Raw genomic sequence first — 23,269 nt, 5'->3', positions numbered from 1 at the left:
GAGGTGGAATCGACAGGAATTAACAATCTATTGGACAGAAGGAGGAACTTTACATTAGTTAAATTACTGTCTGACTTTAAATTTTGGTGAATTTTGTATGCGCAAATAAGTAGGAGTCATTCTCAAACCTCTTAAATGGATTGATTTAAATGACTATGGAGTGGAGTGATTGAGCATCTGTGCAGTGTAGTCCCTCAAAGACAAAGAGAAACTCATTAAAATGAGATCAGAGAGTTAATCCATCTTCACACTTAAGTACCCATTCATGAAAAGCTATGCTGTGTGACTCAGAAAATGCTGATTTCATTCATTTTCTTACGTATGTAACTACTTGGGAGAATGCTAGCTAGTAAAAATATGGGGTACTGCTAAGCTTTTGGACGTTTATTTTTGCAGGGATTAACTCAATACTGCTGCGTATTATGTAGAGCAATAATTTGCATATCATGCCTGATTTACAGAACGGCTTCTGGTGGAGGGGCTCTGTGGTTTGTGAGCCTTATTAGCTCAAGATTCTGAGGAAATTCTTAGGAATTTCAGGATCTTCTTGGAGGTTAATGTATTCTTGAAAAGAATTTTAGGAAATGATTTCGTTTCTGGTAGTACTTTTACCTGACTTCTCTGACAAAAATACAAATGAGAGTTGACTAATAAACAGAAGGTTCTGTTTCTCTGGCTTCTCTGCATTTCATGAGTTAGCGTGTAAGCTGTTCTTTGGTATGGCTTAAGTTTCATCATGTTTTCCAAGGGAGGACAAGATATAATGAATTCTTTCTAGACTTTTATAGACTTTTCTTCAACTAACACATAAAGAAATTTTAGTAGTGTAGGTTCATCTACACTGTTTTACACCATTTATTTTGATACATCAAGGACATTCTATGGGAGCTTACGGGGGAGGTTCAATATGGAAGGAAAGTTAATGTGATTTTGATTTATGGGATTTATTAACATTCATGAGTATATATTATGTATCTCAAAACCCACAGGAAGGGAAGTTGATTATAGGAGGAGAGGATATCCATATACTATGTTTTTTTCAACATAACATGAGATTTTTCAACCCTTCATGCTAAAACATCTCTTTATATCAAGCAGAATTCTAGAGGGCTGTTCTTCTATGTTTATTTGACCTGGCAGAGTAAAGATGTAGTATCATTGTCTTTTGATTTTCCCCATTTCATACTTCCTATGTATTACTACAGAGCATGTCCAATACATTTAAAATTTGTGAGAAATATGATTAGTCTTAGTTACTTTATAAAATAGAGTAGATTGTAAAGGCTTTTATGATTCCATCTAGAAATTCAGTTCTTGTCGTTTGTCATAAGGGAGAGCAGATGGATGTTCAAAATAATGTAGATTATTTAATATGGAATCTGAATACGTTTATGCCATTTAGTGTTTTCCAGTAGTGAGGAAAATTTAATTTCCTAATGAAATACATTTAAGCACTGCAGAAAATAGACATTTGCATCCACTCTGCTAACTTCAAAGCAGCCCATATGCTTTTGTCTCCCTTATCGTTTACATGTGCTACTATAAGTTGTGTATTGAGCACATGAGAACTTTAGAAATGTTCTAGCAGGTTTATTCTGATACTTTGTTCTGGTTTCTTTTGGGCATATATGCCAGGTAATTTGGCTCAGCTGTTAACACCTTAAAAGCATGGCCTTTTCTAGGTTGTTCATTAATTTTAGAGACCCAGAAATTATTATCCACTCTCTAGAAATAAAAAGTGTTTCATTTGTGAACTAAATATTAATACCAACAAAGGATTCTGGAGGACCTGGTAAACCAATTCATTTAGCCAACTGGATGATGATACTGTTTAGTACTACTTGAAATTAACATCCACTGCTGTTTCTTTATTCATAATTCTTCTGTACTCAAAGGAAGCTGTGCTTTTTTGTTACATACTGTTATAGATACAGTTATGAGTTAAGATGTCAAGATTTTTTAAAAAGATATAATCTGTTTTATTTTTTAAAAATTTGTTAATTTTAAAGTGCGGGAGAGCAAGCATGTGAGCAGGGGGAGGGGTGAGGGAGAGAAGCAGAGCCCCGCTGAATGCAGAGGTGTACTAGGGGCTCAGGAATCTGAGATCATGACCTGCATGGAAACCAAGAGTCAAATGCTTAACTGACTGAGCCACCCAGACACCCCGACAGTAGGCTTTTCGTGTTACTTTTCCCACCATCTTCCCCTATCATTTTGATCAAATTGTTTAATTCCTCTAGACTCCAAATGCCTTCAGACATTGACTATGAATGCTATCTTTGCTTTACTCACCTTAGGGTGTTTTGTAAAGGATAAAGAGAAATAGAGGAAGGTAGGCAAAATGGGTGGATTTTATATTTTCTGCTCTACTTTCTTTAATTTCATAGTGGAAGTTATTTCCCCAAATCATGTCTTACCTAACTTGGGTCCATATTATTCATGGAGCATTTCTAGTCATCACTGAAATATAAAAGGTAGTATTGAAAAACGTGTGGCATGTTTCTTATGAGAACATGAACAGCAAAGAAAAAGTAGTTACGATCTAATGATATGTGACTGAATTCCTGTTTTCTTTAACAAGGCCCCCGTCATTCTTAGAGAATATTTTCTTTGCCTGAAGTTCTAGGACATCAGGGAAATGGGAGCATAGTTGTAGTCTGATCAGTTCTCTTGGAAAGGAAATGGTAATTTTCAGGGGCTGGGTGGCTCAGTCAGTTAAGCGTCTGCCTTTGGCTCAGGTCATGATCTTTAGGTCCTGGGATTGAGCTCCACAATCAGACTCCCTGCTCAGCGGGGAATCTGCTTCTCTGCTCCTCCTCCATTCTCGTTCTCTCTCTCTTTGTCTCTCTCTCTCTCAAATAGATAAAAAATCTTTTTAAAAAAAGGAAAGGAGGGGGCGTCTGGGTGGCTCAGTGGGTTAAGCCTCTGCCTTTGGCTCAGGTCATGGTCTCAGGGTCCTGGGATCGAGTTCCGCATCTGGCTCTCTGCTCAGCAGGGAGCCTGCTTCCCCTTCTCCCTCTGCCCTCCTCTCTGCCTACTTGTGATCTCTCTCTCTCTCTCTGTCAAATAAATAAAATAAAATATTTTTTAAAAAAGGAAAGGAAGTGATAACTTTTGATCTGATCTGAGCTCATTTCCCACCATTGATTATCTTCATCTTAGAATTGACATTTTTCACAATTTCTATTATTAAGAGGCTGAGCCATTATCTCTCAACTCTTATCTCTTAGCCCTTCTTATATTATTCCTTCCAATTATACATATCTTAGAGCTTCTCATTCTAATCTTTTTCACTCTTTCATGTTTTTAAAATTTTAATATTTTCCATATCTTTGTCTTCCTGAGGATCGTCTTATGGAGTGTTTTTCATTTATCTTTAGTTTATAAATCCTCTCTTCAATTGTATCTAATCTGTCCCATTTGTCCATTGGAATTTTTATTTCAGTAATACTATATTTTTCATTTTCAGAAGTTCTGTTTTTTAAATCCACTGTCTATATATTTTCAGCCTCTTTTATTCTTGAAGCACATTGAATGTAGTTATTTTATATTGTATTTCTGATGAGTTTAATATTTGAAGTCTTTATTGGTCCCTTTTTGTTCTTTGTTTTTTGCTGGTTCTCACTCTGATACCTAGTTTCCAGGTGAGTTTTGTCATTTTAAAAACTGGATCTACTCATTTCCCTTAGAACTTCATCTGGGGAAATTTTTTAAGGTCTCCTTGAAGTTGAGTTACTCCATAAGACTGGACTTGCTTTTGCTTAATTGGTTACCTGAGTACATCGTAAATCTAGGACAACTTAAAATTAAATTCTTGGAGTGCCCGGGTTGCTCAGTGGGTTAAAGCCTCTGCCTTCTTCAGCTCAGGTCATGATCCCAGGGTCTTGGGATCGAGCCCTGCATTGGGCTCTCCGCTCAGCAGGGAGCCTGCTTCCCTTACTCTCTTTCTGCCTACTTGTGATCTCTCTCTGTCAAATGAATGAATAAAGTATTTTAAAAAATATTAAGTTCTCCATTAGAGGCTTCTCAGATCACAAAAGAAGAGTAAATTTGTATCAGATCTTTCACGAGGGTCAGCTTGTAGAAAACAGCTTGATTTATTGATTGATCGATTTTTATGTAGATGAGTTTCCTTGCTGTCCCATTTCTGCATTGGGGGGGGGCGGTTATGTCTCTTATATACTCTTGCACCAGGGGGGTAGCCTTTGAAATCTTGGCTTAAATAAGGTTTCTTACTAGATTTCCCATGTTACTTAGGCTCTAGACATTTCTCCTATAGCCCATGCCCAGTGTGACATTAAAATGGATACCTAAGATCTACAGGGTCCAACAGAAACTCTTAAGGTTAAAAACGTAATAGTTTAAAATTGCTAAGAATTCCCTTATAAGAGTTTTGGGGAGCTGCAGATCCCTCACTTTCAAACAAGTTTTCAAATAACAACACCAAAAAGAAAACCAGATTCTACTAAATTGAGGCCAGCATTTGACTGCTTTTAATCTGGAAGGTCTTTCAGTATCTATTCTGTCACACTGCCGAAAATCAGTGAGATTTTCCAGCTTCTCTTTCTGGAAGAGTGAGTTAACTTTGGGAAGATTTTCCTTGTTTTTCACATATGGGTGGTAACTTCATCACGATCTGTCTTCATCATCTGTGTGGCTCTCCAGACTGGAAATGTTATAGCCACCTTTGGCTCTTTATCCATCCTGTGATTTCTTCTTAGAGATGGTTCTAGGACTTACTTCTTCCTCGTTAATAAAAAGAGAGCCACGACTCTCTTTTAACCTGTTGATCACTAGAGGAGGCTCTCAGGTGGTCTTCTAGTTTTAAATTTTTCTCTTGTAATCCAGGTTGCTTGCTGCTGCCAACATAATCTTTTGAAAACATCCCCTTTCATTATGTAAACGTACCCACTTACACATGGTTCAGAAACTCTCATTTGTTCCTTTTTTCATAGGATACCAAGTCTGATTCCTCCAAACCCCACGTCCCATTTGGATTTGGATTCTGGAGGGGAACATGCTGTCCTATCCTGTTGGAGTGGGCAAGTGAATTCCTTTTACACATTCTCAGCCAAGGATGCTCTTTACTGGCCCTCTGATGGCTGCATCTTTGGCACCTCTGCGAAGGTTACACTTGCAGAGAGATAGAGAGCCTGTTTCTTTTATAAAAAACTTAAAAAAAGTTTACCATTTGAACCACCTTTAGGTGTACAGTTCGATGACATGAAGTACTTTCACATTGCTGTGCATTCATCCCTATTACCCGTTTCTCAGATGGGAACTCCATACCCATTGAACAGTAACTCTCCATTTGCCCCTCCTCCAAGCTCTGCTTTTTTTTTTTAAGGTGTAGCAAGTTTCCTAGCCATTTTGCTACATGAGGCTACCCTGGAAGGGATCATCAGTTTATCTGGCCAGGGGCATCCTCCTAATCACTGCTTTTTCTTTCAGTTTACTGTTTCATTAAGTCCCTCCTGTGCATTTATCACGGGCTTGGCACTGTAGCGGGGCTGTAGGAATATAGGGGTAAGAAGGATGACGACAGACCGGGCCCCCCTGCTGTGGATAGAGGCAAGAACAATATTTAAGTCACATTGTTCCTCTGGCAGTTCCATCCGTATTCCTCCTCATGGGTGATCTTGATGAACACTCCACACTCATATTGTTGAATTGCTCAGACTGACAGTTCAAGGCTTGTACTCCTGTTTCTTTTGCCTGTGAGGGACTCTGGCCGAGGAACAGATGGCATTGCTGATGCTAATATCCAGGAACCCATCCAGCCTCTCTGATCGGGTACATTCCGAGTGCTGGCCTATGGGTTACTCCTCACTGTTGCACTGGGAATGTGTTCATGTTTTTTCTCTTCCATATCCACTTCTTTTGCCTTTGTTTTATGTACTTATATGACCTTTTCCAAGGCCTTCTCTGGGCTAAGTACTGTATATATTTAAAGTAAAAAAGTATTATAGGTATTAAAAAAAATCTAAGGTCAAAATATTAAAAAAAATAAAAATTTCTTTGAAGTTCTCAAGGAGTTCATGGACTTGCTAACTAGGATGGACAGGCAGTGTGACTGTTCTGACATTTGCAAGATGCAGTGTGATTCCAGACCTTCGTTCCGAGCAGGAGTCTGGTAGGCTTACTGGGGAGTTGTGCTAAAATGAGAGAGCAGATCTGCAGGTACAGCAGCAAGAGGTGAGAGGGAGGGAGTCTGGGAATTCTAAAACCCATAACTATGCAAAGACTAGAAGCTGTGCTTAATCATTAGCCACAAAGAGTTTAACCAAGAAAACAAAATAAACAAGCACGGCCGGAAGGCTAGGAAACTAATTGCAGCCCCAGAGTGTGCTTAATAGTAACAAAACCACTCAGAATGAAGACCTTATGGGGGGAGGCTTCTTTTTCTTGAGGCCCTTACTATTGCTTGACAGAGACAGTCATCCCATGTTTTTTGTGTGTTTGTAATTTCTTACCTGGTCCATTTAATCTCATTTTCAGACTTAATTTTATAGATTTGAAAAGACAATGAAGTTACTCTCACTTGATTGTGAGGTTTCAACTTTTACCTTGTGAAGGCTTACGTGACCTTTGTGTTAGGTCCGTTATTTAACAAAACGAGACTGAGACAAAGTAAGGCACCCAGGTGGTTAAGATATTGTCTGGTGACGGCTGTAAGAATCGCATCTCTCTGAAGCCCGTGACTGCAAATGACCAGAATGGCTGTTACTGTTTTTCAAGCAGGAATGCCAGGAAAAGCTCCAGATTTTGAAATCTAAACCAGCCATGGCTATTCTTCAGCCACAGATTGCTAGCTTGCTAGGTGAGAAAGAAAATCCAGGTGTCTGTGATTTGGCAATGTTTTTTAGGTCTGATGTAGTGGGTGGCAATGTTTGGCATCGAGCTGCCGGGGGGTGTCAAGAGGCTGGACCGTGCCCAGCTTGAGCCACTCTGTCTCAAACCCCTCAGTTGCCTTAATTCACTCTACACAGCAGTCTGTCTAGCTATGGAGAAACCCTCCATAAAGAGATACAAGGTTTTGTAAACGATTGGGTTTTGTTTATTCACTACATGTGATTCGAATGCATATAATGAGAATCTGGTGGTCTGTTTTCATTACTAATAATTAGGAAAATGGCTTTTAAAAAATCTTTCAGGTATGTTTTCCAAGAATTTCTGCAACATTATTTGCATTAGAGGCATTTTTCCCCCTTTCACAAGATACTGTAAAAACTACAAAAAGTTACTGACTGCCATCCTGTTGCTTCAAGTTTTTCTGTTCGTCCGCTGATCGCTAGGGGCTGCCTTCTGTTTGTATTGAGGTTGCAGTGTGTGATCTATTAGACGAGTATTCCCTGAAAATTCAGGGTCTTGAAAACACAGTCGGCATCACTCCCCCCGCATCCCCCCACACTCCCCCCTCGCCCCCCAAGTTACTTCAGTGGTGGCAAAAATAACAATTGTCCCCTGGGAAGTGAAGCTGATTGCTATGGTAACTAATGAACGTTGCATCATTCTAGGGCACATTTTTAAAAGCCTGAATTTCAACATGGGTAGACGCCTCGTCTTATTTTATTCAGTAGCTTAGCAACCTGTGGTATACTGTTTGTCACCACCCCCAATCTTCCCTCTTCTCTCAGAAAAGTGACCTATATAGATAGTTTTTTATTACGGGCACGTTTTCACTGTGAATTTGGTTCAGTTCTTAGGTATGTTTATGACGACCTTATTTTCTGGACCAAAAATGAGGACATGTGCTCTGTCTGAGAAGTGAAGGCTGTTGGTCATGTCCTTGGTGGCCCATATCTGCGTCGTTGTGGATCTTCTGTGTGCTGCACCCCTTCACTGATGGTGTTATTCCGGGGTTCATCGTTGGTCCTTTTCTTACTTACCGGTGGCTTAGCTACTGCTTCTGTGTTGGTGGCTTTGCAGATCTTGATCTTCAGCTCAGGTCTCGAGAAGCCCCTGGACTCCGAGTAGAAGGCAGTTCAATCTTCGACAGTCCTAACTGGGGCATCCCTGCACCCAGCAAGTTCAAGATGAAGTCAGCATTGCCTTCTACAAAAGTCACTTCCTGGTGAATGGGACCACCATTCCTGCAGCTCCCCATACCCGGTCAGCCCCTGAGTCTGGACGCTTCCACCTCCTAAGTGCTCTGAAGTCTGCCTTCTTTTCTTGTCCCGAGCTGCATCCTTTTTTCCTGGTTTACTCTCTAACCACGCTGGTTGCTTCAGGGTAAGCATTCTTCTTCCGGGCTTCCCCAGACAAACAAAAAAAAAAAAATGTGACTGGCTGCTTGGTTTTCAGTCGCTCCCCATTATCCTTGGAGTAAAACCCAGACTCCTCAACATGGCCTACAGAGCCCTGTGTGGCCTCCCGCCTGCTCCTTTGTCCAGCTGGGGTCTCCTTACCCCTCGGGGCCCCTCTCTGCCGACTCGCCTCCATGTGTGTGTGCCTTGCTCCTCTTACCAGGAGCGCGCCCCCATCCCCGGCCCCCTTCCTCTGCTAGATGCTGTCTCATCCTGCGATTCAGACATCGTCATCTCTGGGATGGTCCCCCTAACATCTAAACCAGGCTCCATTTCAGAGTTCGATGCCCACATGTTTCTGGAACATCAGGGGCTGCTGCAGCCCAAGCTCTCACCTGGCTGAGTTGTGGTGCTTTGTCGCCTGTCGCACGCAGTGGGTGGCGAGTTTCTGAGAACAGAGGTGGCCTGTTTGTCTTTGTGCCTCTAGTGAGATTCCCATCCTGTGCCTAGTAGGTGTTTTAAGTGATCAACAGGTCAGTGAATGAATGTATATAGTCGCACTTGTGAGGCAATGGGACCGAATCCCTCACTTCGAGATTTGAATAGTCTTGGAATCCCAAGTTGTTCCAGTCCCTGCCATTCATTGTCTCCATCTGTATAAGTGGGCTCTTAAAGACTGCTGGAATTTAGAACAAAGGGTTTATTTTTCCTGGATAGGTTGGGGGTGGGCCTGGTATGGTGCTTGGCCTTGTGTGTGTGTGGATGTGTGCATACAAAGTTCAGCACCTCTGTGTTACTAAACTCTATTGCCAGCTTGTGTGTATCTAGCACAGTCTGAAACAAGAAAGTCCAGTACAAAACTAAAATTTGGGAATCTCATAAAGGGAACATTTGACTCCCTCGCTGGATTGAAAGTTTGATCTCTCTGTGTGATCTTGTTGGCTGCTGGGGGAGGGCTGCCTGTGAGGAGGTCACACCCAACCTAGTTAAGGTGGCAGTGGAGGCAGGCACTGGATTCCGTTCTTTGGACGGAGCTGGAGTGGGATGGGAGGCACAGTCAGAATGCCCTTGCATTTCTCATTTCTTTAGGCACTGGTAGACTGGTAGAATGAAGGATTTACAGCTCTTTCCTCATCATCCCCTGTTCCCCACCAGCACAAGGTACAGATCTCTTGGTTTTCACATCAGCTTCTTTGCTGCCATTCTGCACAAGGTCTCTCCAGACGTGATCAGAGAATTTCCTGGTGGTGGACAGGGTGGGGGTGGGTGGCTGTGGGGAGGAACTCTTGACCAGTCCTCTTGATCTTTTGGAAATGATGACTACCGCTTCTTGGACCTGGCATGGAGCTTGGCCCTGTGCAGATGCCGAGTATGATAAAGGGTTCCTTTTCTGGTGGTGTTTAGAACTCAGTCAAGGAGCAAACGTGCACTGATCATGGTGGAGTGTTGATAAAGACTACAGTTCAGGGACGCCTGGGTGGCTCAGTGGGTTAGGCCTTTGCCTTTGGCTCAGGTCATGATCTCAGGGTCCTGGGATCGAGCCCTGCATCTGGCTTTCTGCTCAGCAGGGAGCCTGCTTCTCTCTCTCTCTCTGCCTTCGTCTCTGCCTACTTGTGATCTCTGTCAAATAAATAAAATCTTAAAAAAAAAAAAAAAGACTACAATTCATCCAACATCTGTTTTCACCTTGAAAATGAAAAGAAAAAGAAAAACTCTTGTAAGTTTAAGGAATAATATTTAAGGCTAATAGTTTTTTTTTTCTCCTTTTTTTCCCCCGATTTATTTATTTTCAGAAAAACAGTATTCATTATTTTTTCACCACACCCAGTGCTCCATGCAAGCTGTGCCCTCTATAATACCCACCACCTGGTACCCCAACCTCCCCCCCCCCCGCCACTTCAAACCCCTCAGATTGTGTTTCAAAGTCCATAGTCTCATGGTTCACCTCCCCTTCCAATTTACCCAAAAGCACATACCCTCCCCAATGTCCATAACCCTACCCCCCTTCTCCCAACCCCCCTCCCCCCAGCAACCCACAGTTTGTTTCGTGAGATTAAGAGTCACTTAAGGTTTGTTAAGGCTAATAGTTAACAGTAATGTTTACCTGTTGAAATGTGGTCAGCTGTGTCCAGTATAGATAAGATGATGTTGTTTTCAAAACAGCCCAGCTGCTAAACTGACTGAGGCCCACTGGGGATATCCTGTCAGATTATTTTGGAGATGAGAATTGCTTCTCCCAACTATCTTAGTGTCTGTTTCTGCCTTTGGTGAGAGCTTGGGGGAGAAGAGTAGATAGGGGGAGAAGAAGACAGGACCTTGTAAGGTAGACAGTGCAAGGTGCATGGCTCTGTCAGGTTCCCGTGAAGCCAGGCCTTTGTGTGTGGGGTGAATGCACTTCTCTGCTTTTCAGGAGGACACGGATTTTTCTCCAGTACACTGACCTCTGCTGGCTTAACCATGACTCTTAATCACAGCTGGTTTTTTTCTTGAATTTTTTTCCAAGGAAAAAAGTTTTTCACTTACTATTAAAAACTTTTTGTGTTGCTTTAAAAATATAATTTGCAAAAAAATTAATACTTATAGCTTTGTATAGTGAAATTTACATTCATCTAGGAAATTCCTAAGCTGTCCAAATTTTACTTTTGACCTCTAGGATATAGTGCCTTTTGTTTTTTCTTTTTCTTTTTTAAACTGTTAATATACCTCTAAAGATAAGGGAACAAATACTTTTATGTAATTTTATTTTTAATTATAAAATTTATTAGTTGCTCTTAATACATGTTGGTATAAGGAAGGCAGTATGTTTAGTGAAGAGAGGACAGAATTTAAAATAACTGCAGGTTAGTGGTTCAGGCAAATTGTTTAAATTCTCTGGGCCTTCTCACCTCTATTTATTTTTTATTTTTTTTCTAAAGATTTTATTTATTTATTTATTTGTCAGAGAGAGAGAGAGAGAGCGAGCACAGGCAGACAGAGTAGCAGACAGAGGGAGAAGCAGGCTCCCTGCCAAGCAAGGAGCCCAATGTGGGACTCGATCCCAGGATGCTGGGATCATGACCTGAGCTGAAGGCAGTGGCTTAACCAACCGAGCCAACCAGGCATCCTGCCTTCTCACCTCTAAAGGATGATTTGTGGGGCGTCTACGTGGCTCAGATAGTTAGGCATCTGCCTTCGGCTCAGGTCATGATCCCAGGGTCCTGGGATGGAACCCTGTATTATGCTCTGTGCTGGACAGGGAGTCTGGTTCTCCCTCTGTCTCCCCACTGTTACCCCTGCTTGTGCTCTCTCACTTTCTCTATCAAATAAATAAATAAAATCTTTAAAAAATAATAAAATAAAGGATGATTTGTTTCATAGAACTATTGTAAGGAATAAATGTATATGCAGCGTGTTTGGGGGGCTGTTGTTTCTGTACAAATGCTTGTCACTTTTATTAAAGTTAAAACTAATATTAGCCTGCCACCCTTTTGACCTATACAGCTATTTTAAAAAATCTTAAAACAGGGGCTCCTGGGTGGCTCAGTTTGTTAAGTGTCTGCCTTTGGCTCAGGTCCTGATCCCAGCATCCTGGGATCGAGCCCCACCTCAGGCTCCCTGCTCAGTGGGGAGCTTGCTGGTCCCTCTCCTTCTGCTGCTATCTGTGCTCATTCTCTTTCTCTGTCACTGTATCTCTGAAACAAATGAATAAAATCTTTTAAAAAAAAATCTTAAAGCAGACCTTTATTAGCTGTATTGTTATGTATTTTTTTTTTTGCTGAAATTTGGACTGCTGTTATTTAAATGTTTTTATGTACATACATACATACATACATACACATCTGTGTAACCTTATAATTTATGCATCTGCAAGGCCAGGAGCATTGATTGTACTAACATCACAGTAGTGTCACAGCCTGGCCACTCCCGGCTACTTGCTAGCCTTCAGCTCTCCTCCCCACAAAAGAAGCTGGTCCACCTCTATAGCTATTTTAAACTCAGTACGTTGAAAACGCAACTGGCTCTGTTCTCCTGCCTTCCTGCCCTGCCCCCCCCCCACCGTGGGAAGAGTTTTGTATAGCGAAACTCTTGAGAGGAGCAGTCTTGGAGGCTAGATACTGCCTGGGTTCACACTGTGGTTTTGCATGACCTGGGGGCTCTCTGCGCCTCAGCGCCCTCGTTGGTGACACAAGATCAATAATTGTTGGGATTGTTGGGAGGCCATGTTCAGAATTCTGTGGGCAAAACAGTCCCCTGCGAAGCCCAGTAGACTTCTTTTTGTTCCCTTGTAGTAGTATCCATAGCAAATCACCTCTGCCAAGCATCCCGTCTAGCTTGCGGTCTGTTGTCTTCTGTTTATTGGCCTTTGGGCTCTGCTCTTCCCTCTTGGGTCACGATAACAGCTGCTAACGAAGAAGAGGAGAATGAGTCTAGTGTAGACGACCAGCAGTCTCTGCCGGCTTGGACTAGCCTATCTGCATTCACCCACCATGTATTTAGCATGTATTTGCCATGTGCGATGCCTTCTGGCAGCGTCTGGGTAGATAGCAGTGAGCAATAAAAGAATGTTCTTTATTATCATGCTATTTTCGTATTTTTGTTTTTCACATAATAAGCACATTTGTCAGTGGGTAAAGCAAACAAGAGGCTGTGGCCAGTGCAGTGAAGGAAGTAAATGGGATAATAGGTAACACCATCCCTCCAGGGTCCGCCTGCCACCCTTCTCCACGTGGATTACATATCTTTCCTACATTGCCTTATGTGGATTCAAAATCCCTCATAGCCCTTATCGTTCGCGGTTGTAATGATGTTTCCATGTCTGTCCACATGGAGCTCCTGCACAGTGCCTGGCACATAGCAGATACTCAGTACATGTGAAAAAAATGGATAAAGGGACGGGTGAATAATGTATGGGACATCTTTGTAAACGGAGCAAAAAATCCCTTACATCAAGGATTCAAATGTTCCATATGTTGGCAAAGCCAGAAAGGCTTTGGATCTTGAACTCTCCCAAGCAATGGTGGATTCATGTGTTTTTTTTTTTTTTTAAAAATAGTGATAATAGGGACAATAATAATAATTGTTGACAATTACTGAGTACTTGCTGTACCTCACGTACCTTCCATTTCAGGGTGCCCAGGTGGCTCAGTCGGGGTTGAGCAACCAACTCCCAATTTTAGCTCAGGTCATGACCTCAGGGTCATGAAGTTGAGTCCGACATCGGGCTCCATCCTCCCTGGGGAATCTGCTTGAGATTCTCTCCCCCTCTGCCTGCTCCCCCACTCATGCACACAGTCAATCTCTCTCTCTCTCGAATAATCAATAAATCTTCGAAAACAAAAAGAAGCTTACATTTAATCATCACAACAACTTTCTGCCATAGGTTCTGATTATAATTCTACTTTTCCATGAACTAGGAACTCCTGGCTAACTCAAAGACACCTCTAATTTTTTTTTAAAATTATTTTATTTATTTATTTGTTGGAGAGAGAGAGGGGGAGAGAGAGCAAGTGAGCACAGGCAGCCAGAGAGGCAGGCAGAGGCAGAGGGAGAAGCAGGCTCCCCGCCAAGCAAGGAGCCGGATGTGGGACTCGATCCCAGGACGCTGGGATCATGACCTGAGCCGAAGGCAGCCGCTTAACCAACTGAGCCACCCAGGTGTCCCAAGACACCTCTAATTTAAATGTTCAAAATTGAGCTCATGATTCTCACCCTGAGTCCTGCCCTTTTCCATTGTTCCCCATCTCTGAATGACAGCACTGTCATGTACTTGGACAGACCCCAAACCTAAAGAAGGACATTCTTTTCCTTCATCTCTGTCCGTTAACATGTATTCCGATCCCAGTAACAAAATCCTTCGACAGTGGCTTCAGGTAGAAGAAATAGAGGAAATCATCTCACAAGCAAGTCTGCAGTTACTCTAAGGGTTGCTGGCTCAGGGGCACTATTGAGGCCAGGCCCTTTCTGCCTTCAACCCTGTGGACCTCAGCTTGTCCCCTTCTGTCCTCAAGCTTGTTGTCTCATGATCGAAGGTGGTTGCCTCAACTCCAGGCAAAGTCTGTATTGCTTGTTCTTCTTAAATGTCTATTGGGGTGAAATTCACATGACCTACAGCGAACCACTTTAAAATGTGCAATTCAGTGGCATTTAGTGCGTGCAGTGTGGTGTACCCACCAGCTATCTTTAGTTTCAAAACTTTGTCATCACCCCAGAAGAACATACCATTACCCACTGAGTGATTACTCCCCTTGCCCCCCCACCCTCATTCCTGACAACCTCTCATCTTTCTCTCCCTATGGATTTGTCTGTTCTGGACATTTCATTTAAAAGAATCAAATAGTATGTGACTTTTTTTTGTCTGGCTGCTTTTACTTAGTGTAATGTTTCTGAGGTTTAAGCAAGTTTAGGATGTGGCAGTACTCCATTCCTTTTCATGAATGATATTGTATTATTTTATATATATACAACTTGTTTGTCCATTCATCTGCCGATAACATTAGGGTTGTTTATACCTATTGGCTATTGTGAATTGTGCTGTCATTTTTTTTCTTTATAAAAAAATGTATTACTTTTTAAGATTCCAGTGTAGTTAACATACAGTGTTATATTAATTTCAGGGGCGCAATGTGGTAATTCGGCAGTTCTGTACATTACTCTGTGCTCACTGTGATGAGTGTATGCTTAATCACCCTTTACCTATTTCACCCATCCCCCACCTACCTCCCCTCTGGTGACCACCAGTTTGTGCTCTATCTTTAAAAGTCTGTTATTTCTTGGGGCGCCTGGGTGGCTCAGTGGGTTAAGCCTCTGCTTTTGGCTCAGGTCATGGTCTCATGGTTCTGGGATCGAGCCCTGCGTCGGCCTCTCTGCTCAGCGGGAAGCCTGCTTCTCCCTCTCTGCCTGCCTCTCTGCCTATTTGTGATCTCTCTGTCAAATAAATAAATAAAATCTTAAAAAAAAAAGTCTGTTATTTCTTGAATTCCACATGAGTGAAATCATATGGTATTTGTCTCTCTGACTGACTTATTTCACCTAGCATTATCCTCTTCATCCATCCATGTTGTGGCAAATGGCAAGAATTCTACTGTTAACATACATGAACACATACCTGTTTGCATACCTGTTTTCAGTTCTTCTGAGCACATACCTAGGTATGTGCTCAAAAAAGTTCCAGTTTTTTTGAGGAACTGTCAAACTAGTTTGAACAGTGGCTGCATCATTTTACATTTCTTTGAGGAATGTATGAGTCTTCCTATTCACTTTAGCCTCTAGAACACTTAACTTCCATAAAAAAATTATTATAGGCCTTCCTAGTGAGTGGAAAATGGTTTCTTACTGTGGCTTTGATTTGCATTCCCTGTTGACCAGTGATGTCATATTATCTTTTCATGTGTTTTTTGGCTACTTGTTAATCTTTGGGAAAATGTCCACTAAAGCCTTTTGTCCACCCTTTAATTGGGTTGCTTGTCATTTTGTTTTGTTGAGTTACAAGAGTTCCTTACATAGTATGGGCACTAAATCCTCCGTCATCTATATGATTTGCAAAACATTTTCTCCCATTCTGTAGCTTGTCCTCCCATTCTTGATGATGTCTCTGTTACACAAAAGTTTTGAATTTTTATGAGGTCTAATTTATTTATTTATTTTTTGTGCTCAGGCTGTTGTGTCCAATTCAAGAGTCCATTGTTGAAGTCAGGGTCATGAAGATGTGCCTCTGTGTTCTCCTTTAATAGTTTTTAGTTTCAGCTTTGATATTCAGGTCATTAATCCATCCCTAGTTTTTGTATGTGAAGTTGGGGTCCAACTTCATTTCTCTGAATGTGGTTATCTAGTTGTTTTAGTACCATCTGTTGAAGAGATTATTCTTTTCCTGTTGAAGTATCTTGACACCCTCGTCAAAAATTTATGGTTCGTAGGTGTTTGTTTGTACCTATACCTGGACTCTCAGCTCTTCTCTGTTGATTCACATCTATGCTTCTGCTAATAATACTATGCTGTTTTGATTACTGAAACTTTGTAGTAAGTTCTGAAATAAGGAATTGGGAAGCCTCCAACTTCTGTTTTTCTTTCCAATATTGTTGTGGCTATTTGGGGCTTTTTACCATTCCACATAGATTTGAAGATTGATGTTTCCATGTCCGCAGTAAAAGCTGTTGGAGTTCTGAGGGGATTGCATTCAGTCTGTAGATTGCTTTGGGGAGTGTTGTATTAATATCCACTCTTCTAGTTGATGAACATGGGATACCTTCCCAATCCCATTGTGTCTTCTTTAATTTCTTTCAGCAGTGTTTGTAGTTGTCACAGTGCAAGGCCTTCACTTCCTTGGTTAAATATATTTCTAGGGGTTTTATTCTTTTGGATGCTATTATAAATGGAATTTTTCTCTTAATTTTCTTTTCACGATTCTTGTTGCTGATGTATAGAAACACAACTAATTTTTGTGTATTGATTTCTGTGCCACTCAATTTTGCTTAATTTGTTTATGAGCTTTAGTAGTGCTTTTGTGGATTTGGGGGATTTTTTGTATGTAGAATCATGTCCTTTGCAAATACAGATAGTTTTACTTCTTCCTTTCCAATTTGGATGCCTTACATTTCTTCTGTTTGTCTCATTACTCTGACCAGGACTTCTAGTAATGTTGAAAAGCAGTGGTGGAAGTGGGCATCTTTGTCTTGTACTTGATTTTAGGGAGAAAGCTTTCAGTCTTTACCATTGAGTATGATGTTAGCTGTGAGTTTTTAAAGAGTATCTTTTATCAGGTTGAGAAAACTTCCTTTCATTCCTTGTTTGCTGAGTGTTATTTATCATGAAAGATTGTTGGATTTTGTCACGTGCTTTTGTGTTTGCTGAAATAATCATCTGTGTTTTCTTTTCCCCCCTGTCATCCTGTTAATGTGCTACATTACACTGATTGACATTTTTATGTTGAACCACCCTTGTATTCCTCTGACAGATTGCACTTGGTCATAGCATGTAATACTTTCAGTGTGCTGTTTGATTTGGTTTGCTAGAATTTTGTTGAGGATTTTTTTTATCTGTATTGATAAGGGATATGGGACTGTTCTTTTCTATTCTTTTTTTTTTTTTTGAAGATTTTATTTATTCATTTGACAGACAGGGATCAAACATAGGCAGAGAGGCAGTCAGAGAGAGAGGAAGGGAAGCAGGTTCCCTGCCGAGCAGATAGCCCAATGCGGGGCTCGATCCTAGGACCCTGGGATCATGGCCTGAGCCGAAGGCAGAGGCTTTAACCCACTGAGCCACCCAGGCACCCCGGGACTGTTATTTTCTTGTGGTATCTTTGACTTTGGTATAAGATAATGCTGGCCTCATCAAATGTTAGAAAGTAAATAGTCCTTCTTTATTTTTTGGAAGGTTGTTCATTCTTTAAGAGTTTGATTGAATTTAGTGAATTCAGTGAAGCCATCTGGTCCTGCACTATTATTTATGATTACTGGTTCTATCTCTTGAATTGTTCTAGGCCTGTTGAGATTATTTCTTTTTGAGTTAGTTTTGGTAGATTGTGTGTTTCTGGGGGTTTTTCCCATTTAATCTAGATTATCAAATTTGTTGATGTACAGTTGTTCATAGTATTATATAATTCATTTCTTTTAAGTAGTAATGCTCCCACTTTCATTTCTGATTTCAATTATTTACATTCTCTTTTTTTTTGTTGTAATTGGTTTAGCTGAAGCTTAATTTTGGTGAACTTTTCAAAGAACCACATTTTAGTTTCACTGATACTGTCTTTGGTTTTTAATCTCTCTTTGGTTTTTTTCTGTTCTAATCTTTATTATGTACTTTTATCTGCTGGCTTTGGGTTTGTGTGCTTTTGTGCTTTTAGTACCATAAAGTGTAAAGTAAGTTTGTTGATTTGAGGTCTTTCTTCTATTTTAATACAGGCATTTACTATCAGTTACCCTCTGAGTACTGCTTTCACTTCCCCTCACTGATTTTATTATATTGTATCTTTGTTTTCATCCATTTCAAAATACATTCTGATTTTCATAGTGGTTTTTTTTTGATCTTCGGTTAAGGTTATGTTGTTTGATTCCCACATGTTTGTGATTTTTAGATGCTGCAAGTGCCTAACTAGACTTCAGAGTTCTAAAATAGTGATTCTGACACTGGCTTAGTAGCTAATTTGGTATAGGGACTGGTTCCTGGAGCTCCCCACTGTGCCTTTCTCTGTGATGTCACCTGTATTTATTTTTGTTGAGATAACAAGTCCATATTAAAATGTCATACCAGCATATTCTAAAAAAATTAAGTGTAGCACTATGTATATAAATAGTATATGTATGGAATTACTTTTTACAAATTGTTTGCAATTATATCTGTCCATCCTATAAACTAGGATAGTTGAACCAGAAGATGGAATTTTTGCCATGTCACTGTATATCGCTACATTGTATCTTGTGGCTATGGGGAGAAAATGGTATTTCTTTATTGTGTCTGTATTTGGTCTAGTTTTTCTCCTAGTACTCCGTATAGGAGACCCATTGATAACGGGGAAAATCCAATACAATTTATTACTTTTTAAATTTTTTTGAAAAATCCAATACAATTTAAAACTTAGTCTAGTACATTGACTTAAATAGTGTGAGATAAATATGCTCAGTCTTTGTTTGCTTTTTAGCCTGGGATGATTTAAGTGTGTGGAGTGAATGGTGTGGTATGTGTGATCTCCCACCAGTAGAGAACTGCTTATTTCTCTTGGTTTGATTTCTCCTACTGCTTCTGGTCTCTAGAAGAGTGTTCTGTTACCTTCTAGATGTGTTTGCCTTGTTGGCCTGTGCAGATGCTGTCATGGCTAGTGTAACTAACTCATGGTGGGCCTTTCTGGTTAGTGAGAACCTAGTAGTACTCTCTGACTGCTTTATTTTCTCTCTGGCACCTTCTTTCTGAGCTCCTCTGGGTCTCTGCCATGTCTGTATCTGACCGCTGTCCCGGAACTTCATTCACAGCCTTTGCTGCCGGATTTCCATGTTCCATCCAGCCCCACTGGCCAGCTTCTAGCACAGGAATCTGAGTCTCAAAGTTTGTTACCTGACCATGTCTGGAAAAACCTTCTGTCAAGACGTGCCTGTGAGACTATGGATTTACTGTGTAACCCTTCTGTGTATGTCAGATGCTTCATTTCATCTCTTCACACTTCCTTTACTAGTAAAACCTAATAACTCCCCAGACAGATGAAAGCTTCCAGCAGACTAAGGCAAAAGTAACAAACTTGGACAGGCAGAACAACAATAAAAATAGTAATTTTCAAACACTTTCACTATTGCATGTGTGTATACAGACATGTGAGGATAATACTTCAAGAGTCATGTAATTCTGAGCGTGCACAAGCCTTAAATTTAAGGAACATAGGATCTATGGAGAGGCATAAGTGATATGCATGTATATAGTTATAGATAAGTAAATATATTTAGTTACTTATAAATATATATTTTGTTATATCTATAAATATTTATATTTATGTAATATATTACATATAATATATATGTAATAGATAAATAATACAAACACCACATAAATATTTATATTTATAAATATTTATATATTTATGTGGTGTTTGTATTATTTATCTATTACATATTTATATTATTTATAAATATTTATATTTATAAATATTTATATATTTATGTGGTGTTTGTATTATTTATCTATTACATATTTATTTATAAGTATTTATAATTAAGATCTATCTATCTATATAAATATATGTAATATATTTAATCAAGACATAACATAGTTAAAGTTAAGAGGTTTGGTTTCTGTCACCATTTTCTCATGACTAAAAACACTGATTTAACACACGTATTGTTTTTCTTTTGCAGGACTGTTCGTGTATGGCTAAAGAGAGACAGTGGACAGTATTGGCCAAGCATATATCAAGTGATGCCTGGTAAGTATCTGGATCTCTGTCTTTAAAAATCAGACATGGGCCTCACCTCCCCTTCCCTTCCAGAGTGTCTTCTCTGTATTTTCTTCTTGAGTAGGGCTATCTGAGGATTGGGATTATCATTATAATGGAAAGTACCATATTCAATCATTTTAGCTCTCAGTATGTAAAATAAGAAAATTATTTTGACATTGACTATATATATTCATAGTTTCTGAATAAGATTAATGGAAGAAGGGCTGCAGCACACAGGCTCTCTGATTACAGCTGTCTCCTTTTCCAACTTTTTGTTTAACTTTTTCATGAAGTACTTCCTTCAGCATTTAAAATTTTACCCAGTGATAACATTTGTGAAGTAAGTTTGTTCTTCTGTTATTGTTATGTTATTCATTCAAATACAAGACAGTCAGCATTGACGATTTAGTTTTCACAAGGATTTGCTTAAGATTGAAACATTCTAGGGGTACCTGGGTGGCTCAGTGGGTTAAAGCCTCTGTGTTCGGCTCAGGTCATGATCCCAGGGTCTTGGGATCGAGCCCTGCATCGGGCTCTCTGCTCAGTGGGGAGTCTGCTTCCTCCTCTCTCTCTCTGCCTGCCTCTCTGCCTCCTTGTGATCTGTCTGTCAAATAAAAAAATAATAATAAAAAAAAGATTGAAACATTCTAATTGGAGGTCAGTCTCATTTCCTCAAGCTCTTATGTGAGAAATATGTCCTTGTACTGATAAATAGCTAATCTTTTAAATATACTTTTAGGGACGCCTGGGTGGCTCAGTTGGTTGGACGACTGCCTTCGGCTCAGGGCGTGATCCTGGAGTCCCGGGATCGAGTCCCACATCGGGCTCCCAGCTCCATGGGGAGTCTGCTTCGCTCTCTGACCTTCTCCTCGCTCATGCTCTCTCTCACTGTCTCTCTCTCTCTCAAATAAATAAATAAAATCTTTAAAAAAAAATGGAATTAAATATATTTTTAAAAAACACATACTACTGATTCTTAGACTGGTGTGCTGGCAGAGGTTCTCCTATAGGGAGAGAAGAGCTGGCTTCCCAAAATAGGAAATTTCTTTTTAGTCTGATGTTTTATTATTAAAAATTAATGGTTTGGGTTTCCTGTTCCATGTTTGAGTATAAGATAATTATGTACATTCATTATTAGTTATATTAGTAAACATTTCCCTCACTCCCCTTCCTTCACATCTTAATTGAAATTGAAACCCTAGCAAAGTCCCTCTTCGGGTTTGTTGTCTGGGCCCGCTTACTCTCTAGCTTGCTTCACTGTGTACCTCTTCCCCTTGATAGGAGTATCCTGGTTTGGGAAATACATGCAACAGGGTGCAGCCAAAATAAATGCAGGCTAAATTGTAGATATGATTAAGTTTATGCCCCTGGCAAGAGAATTCTGTGATAACAGAAACAGCAATTTTGCTTGTTGATGAACAGATGAATTATTAAGGATATGATCACTTTCTATGATTTTCAAATTATCTTTGAGGTTTTGCATGCCTTTAGAATTTTATAGTAAGTAAATGATAACCAAGAAGCTCACCCAAGTGGTCAATCCTGCATTAGGGAAGAAGAAACTTCTTGTGATTCTTATATTGGCTCTTGACCTGTTGTGCCACCAGCAGACGGGCATTCTATAGCAAAAGGCCTGGGTGAACTTTCTCTTTAGGCTGTGGCAGTGATGAGAGCTCAGGTAAAAGGAAAGGGAAAGGGATTCTCTGCTGGACTGCTTTTCCTGATTTTTGAGTGATGTAACCAGTCTTATCTGTGGTCTCATTTTTTCATCAAACTTGACATGGTATCCGACTAGAGGACGTGTGGAAGGTCTGTAGTCAGCTCTGGAGAGCTGTCACTCCCATGACCATGAAGAAAGAGTTGAGTCAGACCTTGGCAGAATGATAAGAACTCGGGGATGGTGAGCAAGGAATCTTCTTGAGATGAACATGAATAGGACTCTCATGGGGACACAGCATCCTGAGCCATTGCTTCTCTGCCCCCTTCCCCATGTGCACATCCAGACACATTTTGCTGTCATTTTCTGACGTTCTCTTTATTTGAATGTCACTGAGAATACAGAGAAGTCTCTAGTTGGGTTTTTATCATTTATGAAGCTGTGTGAATAACTACAGGCTGCTGTAGCTCCTCCCCCAGGGAGAAGTGCTCAGTACATAAATACTTACTGCAGACTTGAGTCTGATATTAAAGAAGAGTGCCTGAGATCATTAGCGGACATTTTCCTAGGGCTTAAACACAGTCGTGAGGAGGACCCTTGAATTATTTGCATATTTTGCCGATGGCCTTCTACTGAAGGGAGTGAAAAAGGCATCGCTTTGCTATTAAAATGTGTTTTGACCAGCTGCATTAGGGTCACCTGAGAACTTACTGGCAATGCAGATATTGGGTTTCATGCTAGACCTACTGAATCAAAATCTGCATTTTTAATAAGATCCTTAGGTGATCTGAATGTAATGTTTGAGAAGACTGTCTTCTAGCATTATAGTCAACATGCTGATCTATTTACACGTGTTTATATGAACATATAGAAAGCCTCATGCATATAAGCTATTAATTTGTAAATAATGGATATAAGTATACATTATAACTACACATTCTAGTGGATCAAACATTTATTGCATACCTGCTGTATGCAGGCCACTGAGCTAGTTGCCATGGCTTGCAAATGAATAAGGTGTATATGGTCAAGGTGTTTCCCATAATCTTTTATTGTTGGATGGCTACCACTACCACAGAGAGGTAAAAAAAACAAAAGGCTATATTCTTCACAATTGATCAGAAATTGGCTTCTATGTTCCTAGGAGTTGAATGTACTTAGAAAACACAGTAGCTAATCTTTGAGCAAGAGTCAATTTTGTTTAACTTGAGAGAGGTAGTATCTTGTTGCATAAGGAATTATGCTATATTTTTGGACGGTTAGAAAACTTGAAATAGCTTTGAATTTCCAAAGACTTGTTTTGCATTTCTTTCTGTTGAAAGGTGTTATGGGGCGCTGGGGTGGCTCCGTCGGTTAAGCATCTGCCTTTGGCTCAGGTCATGATTCCAGGGTCCTGGGATCCAGCCGCACATTGGGCTCCCTGCTCGGCAGGGAGCCTGCTTCTCCTTCTCCCTCTGCAGACTGTTCTGC

At 40.3% G+C, this 23,269-nt stretch overlaps 1 protein-coding gene across 3 annotated transcripts in view; it reads left to right on the top strand.

Moving 5' to 3' along the window:
• WDFY2 (WD repeat and FYVE domain containing 2) overlaps positions 1-23,269 on the top strand; it is a 182,265-nt gene that overhangs the window by 57,748 nt on the left and 101,248 nt on the right. For all 3 annotated transcript variants that reach the window (XR_006384673.1, XM_044249661.1, XM_044249662.1), the window contains exon 2: positions 20,063-20,130. Coding sequence is in view for 2 of the 3 variants with exons in the window: in XM_044249661.1 (XP_044105596.1) it covers positions 20,063-20,130 (68 nt within the window). In the remaining variant the exon portion in view is untranslated. The remainder of the gene's footprint in view (positions 1-20,062; positions 20,131-23,269) is intronic.

This window comes from Neovison vison, chromosome 5 (assembly GCF_020171115.1).
Source record: "Neovison vison isolate M4711 chromosome 5, ASM_NN_V1, whole genome shotgun sequence".
NCBI lineage: Eukaryota > Metazoa > Chordata > Mammalia > Carnivora > Mustelidae > Neogale > Neogale vison.
This window is presented reverse-complemented; position numbering and strand designations above follow the sequence as displayed.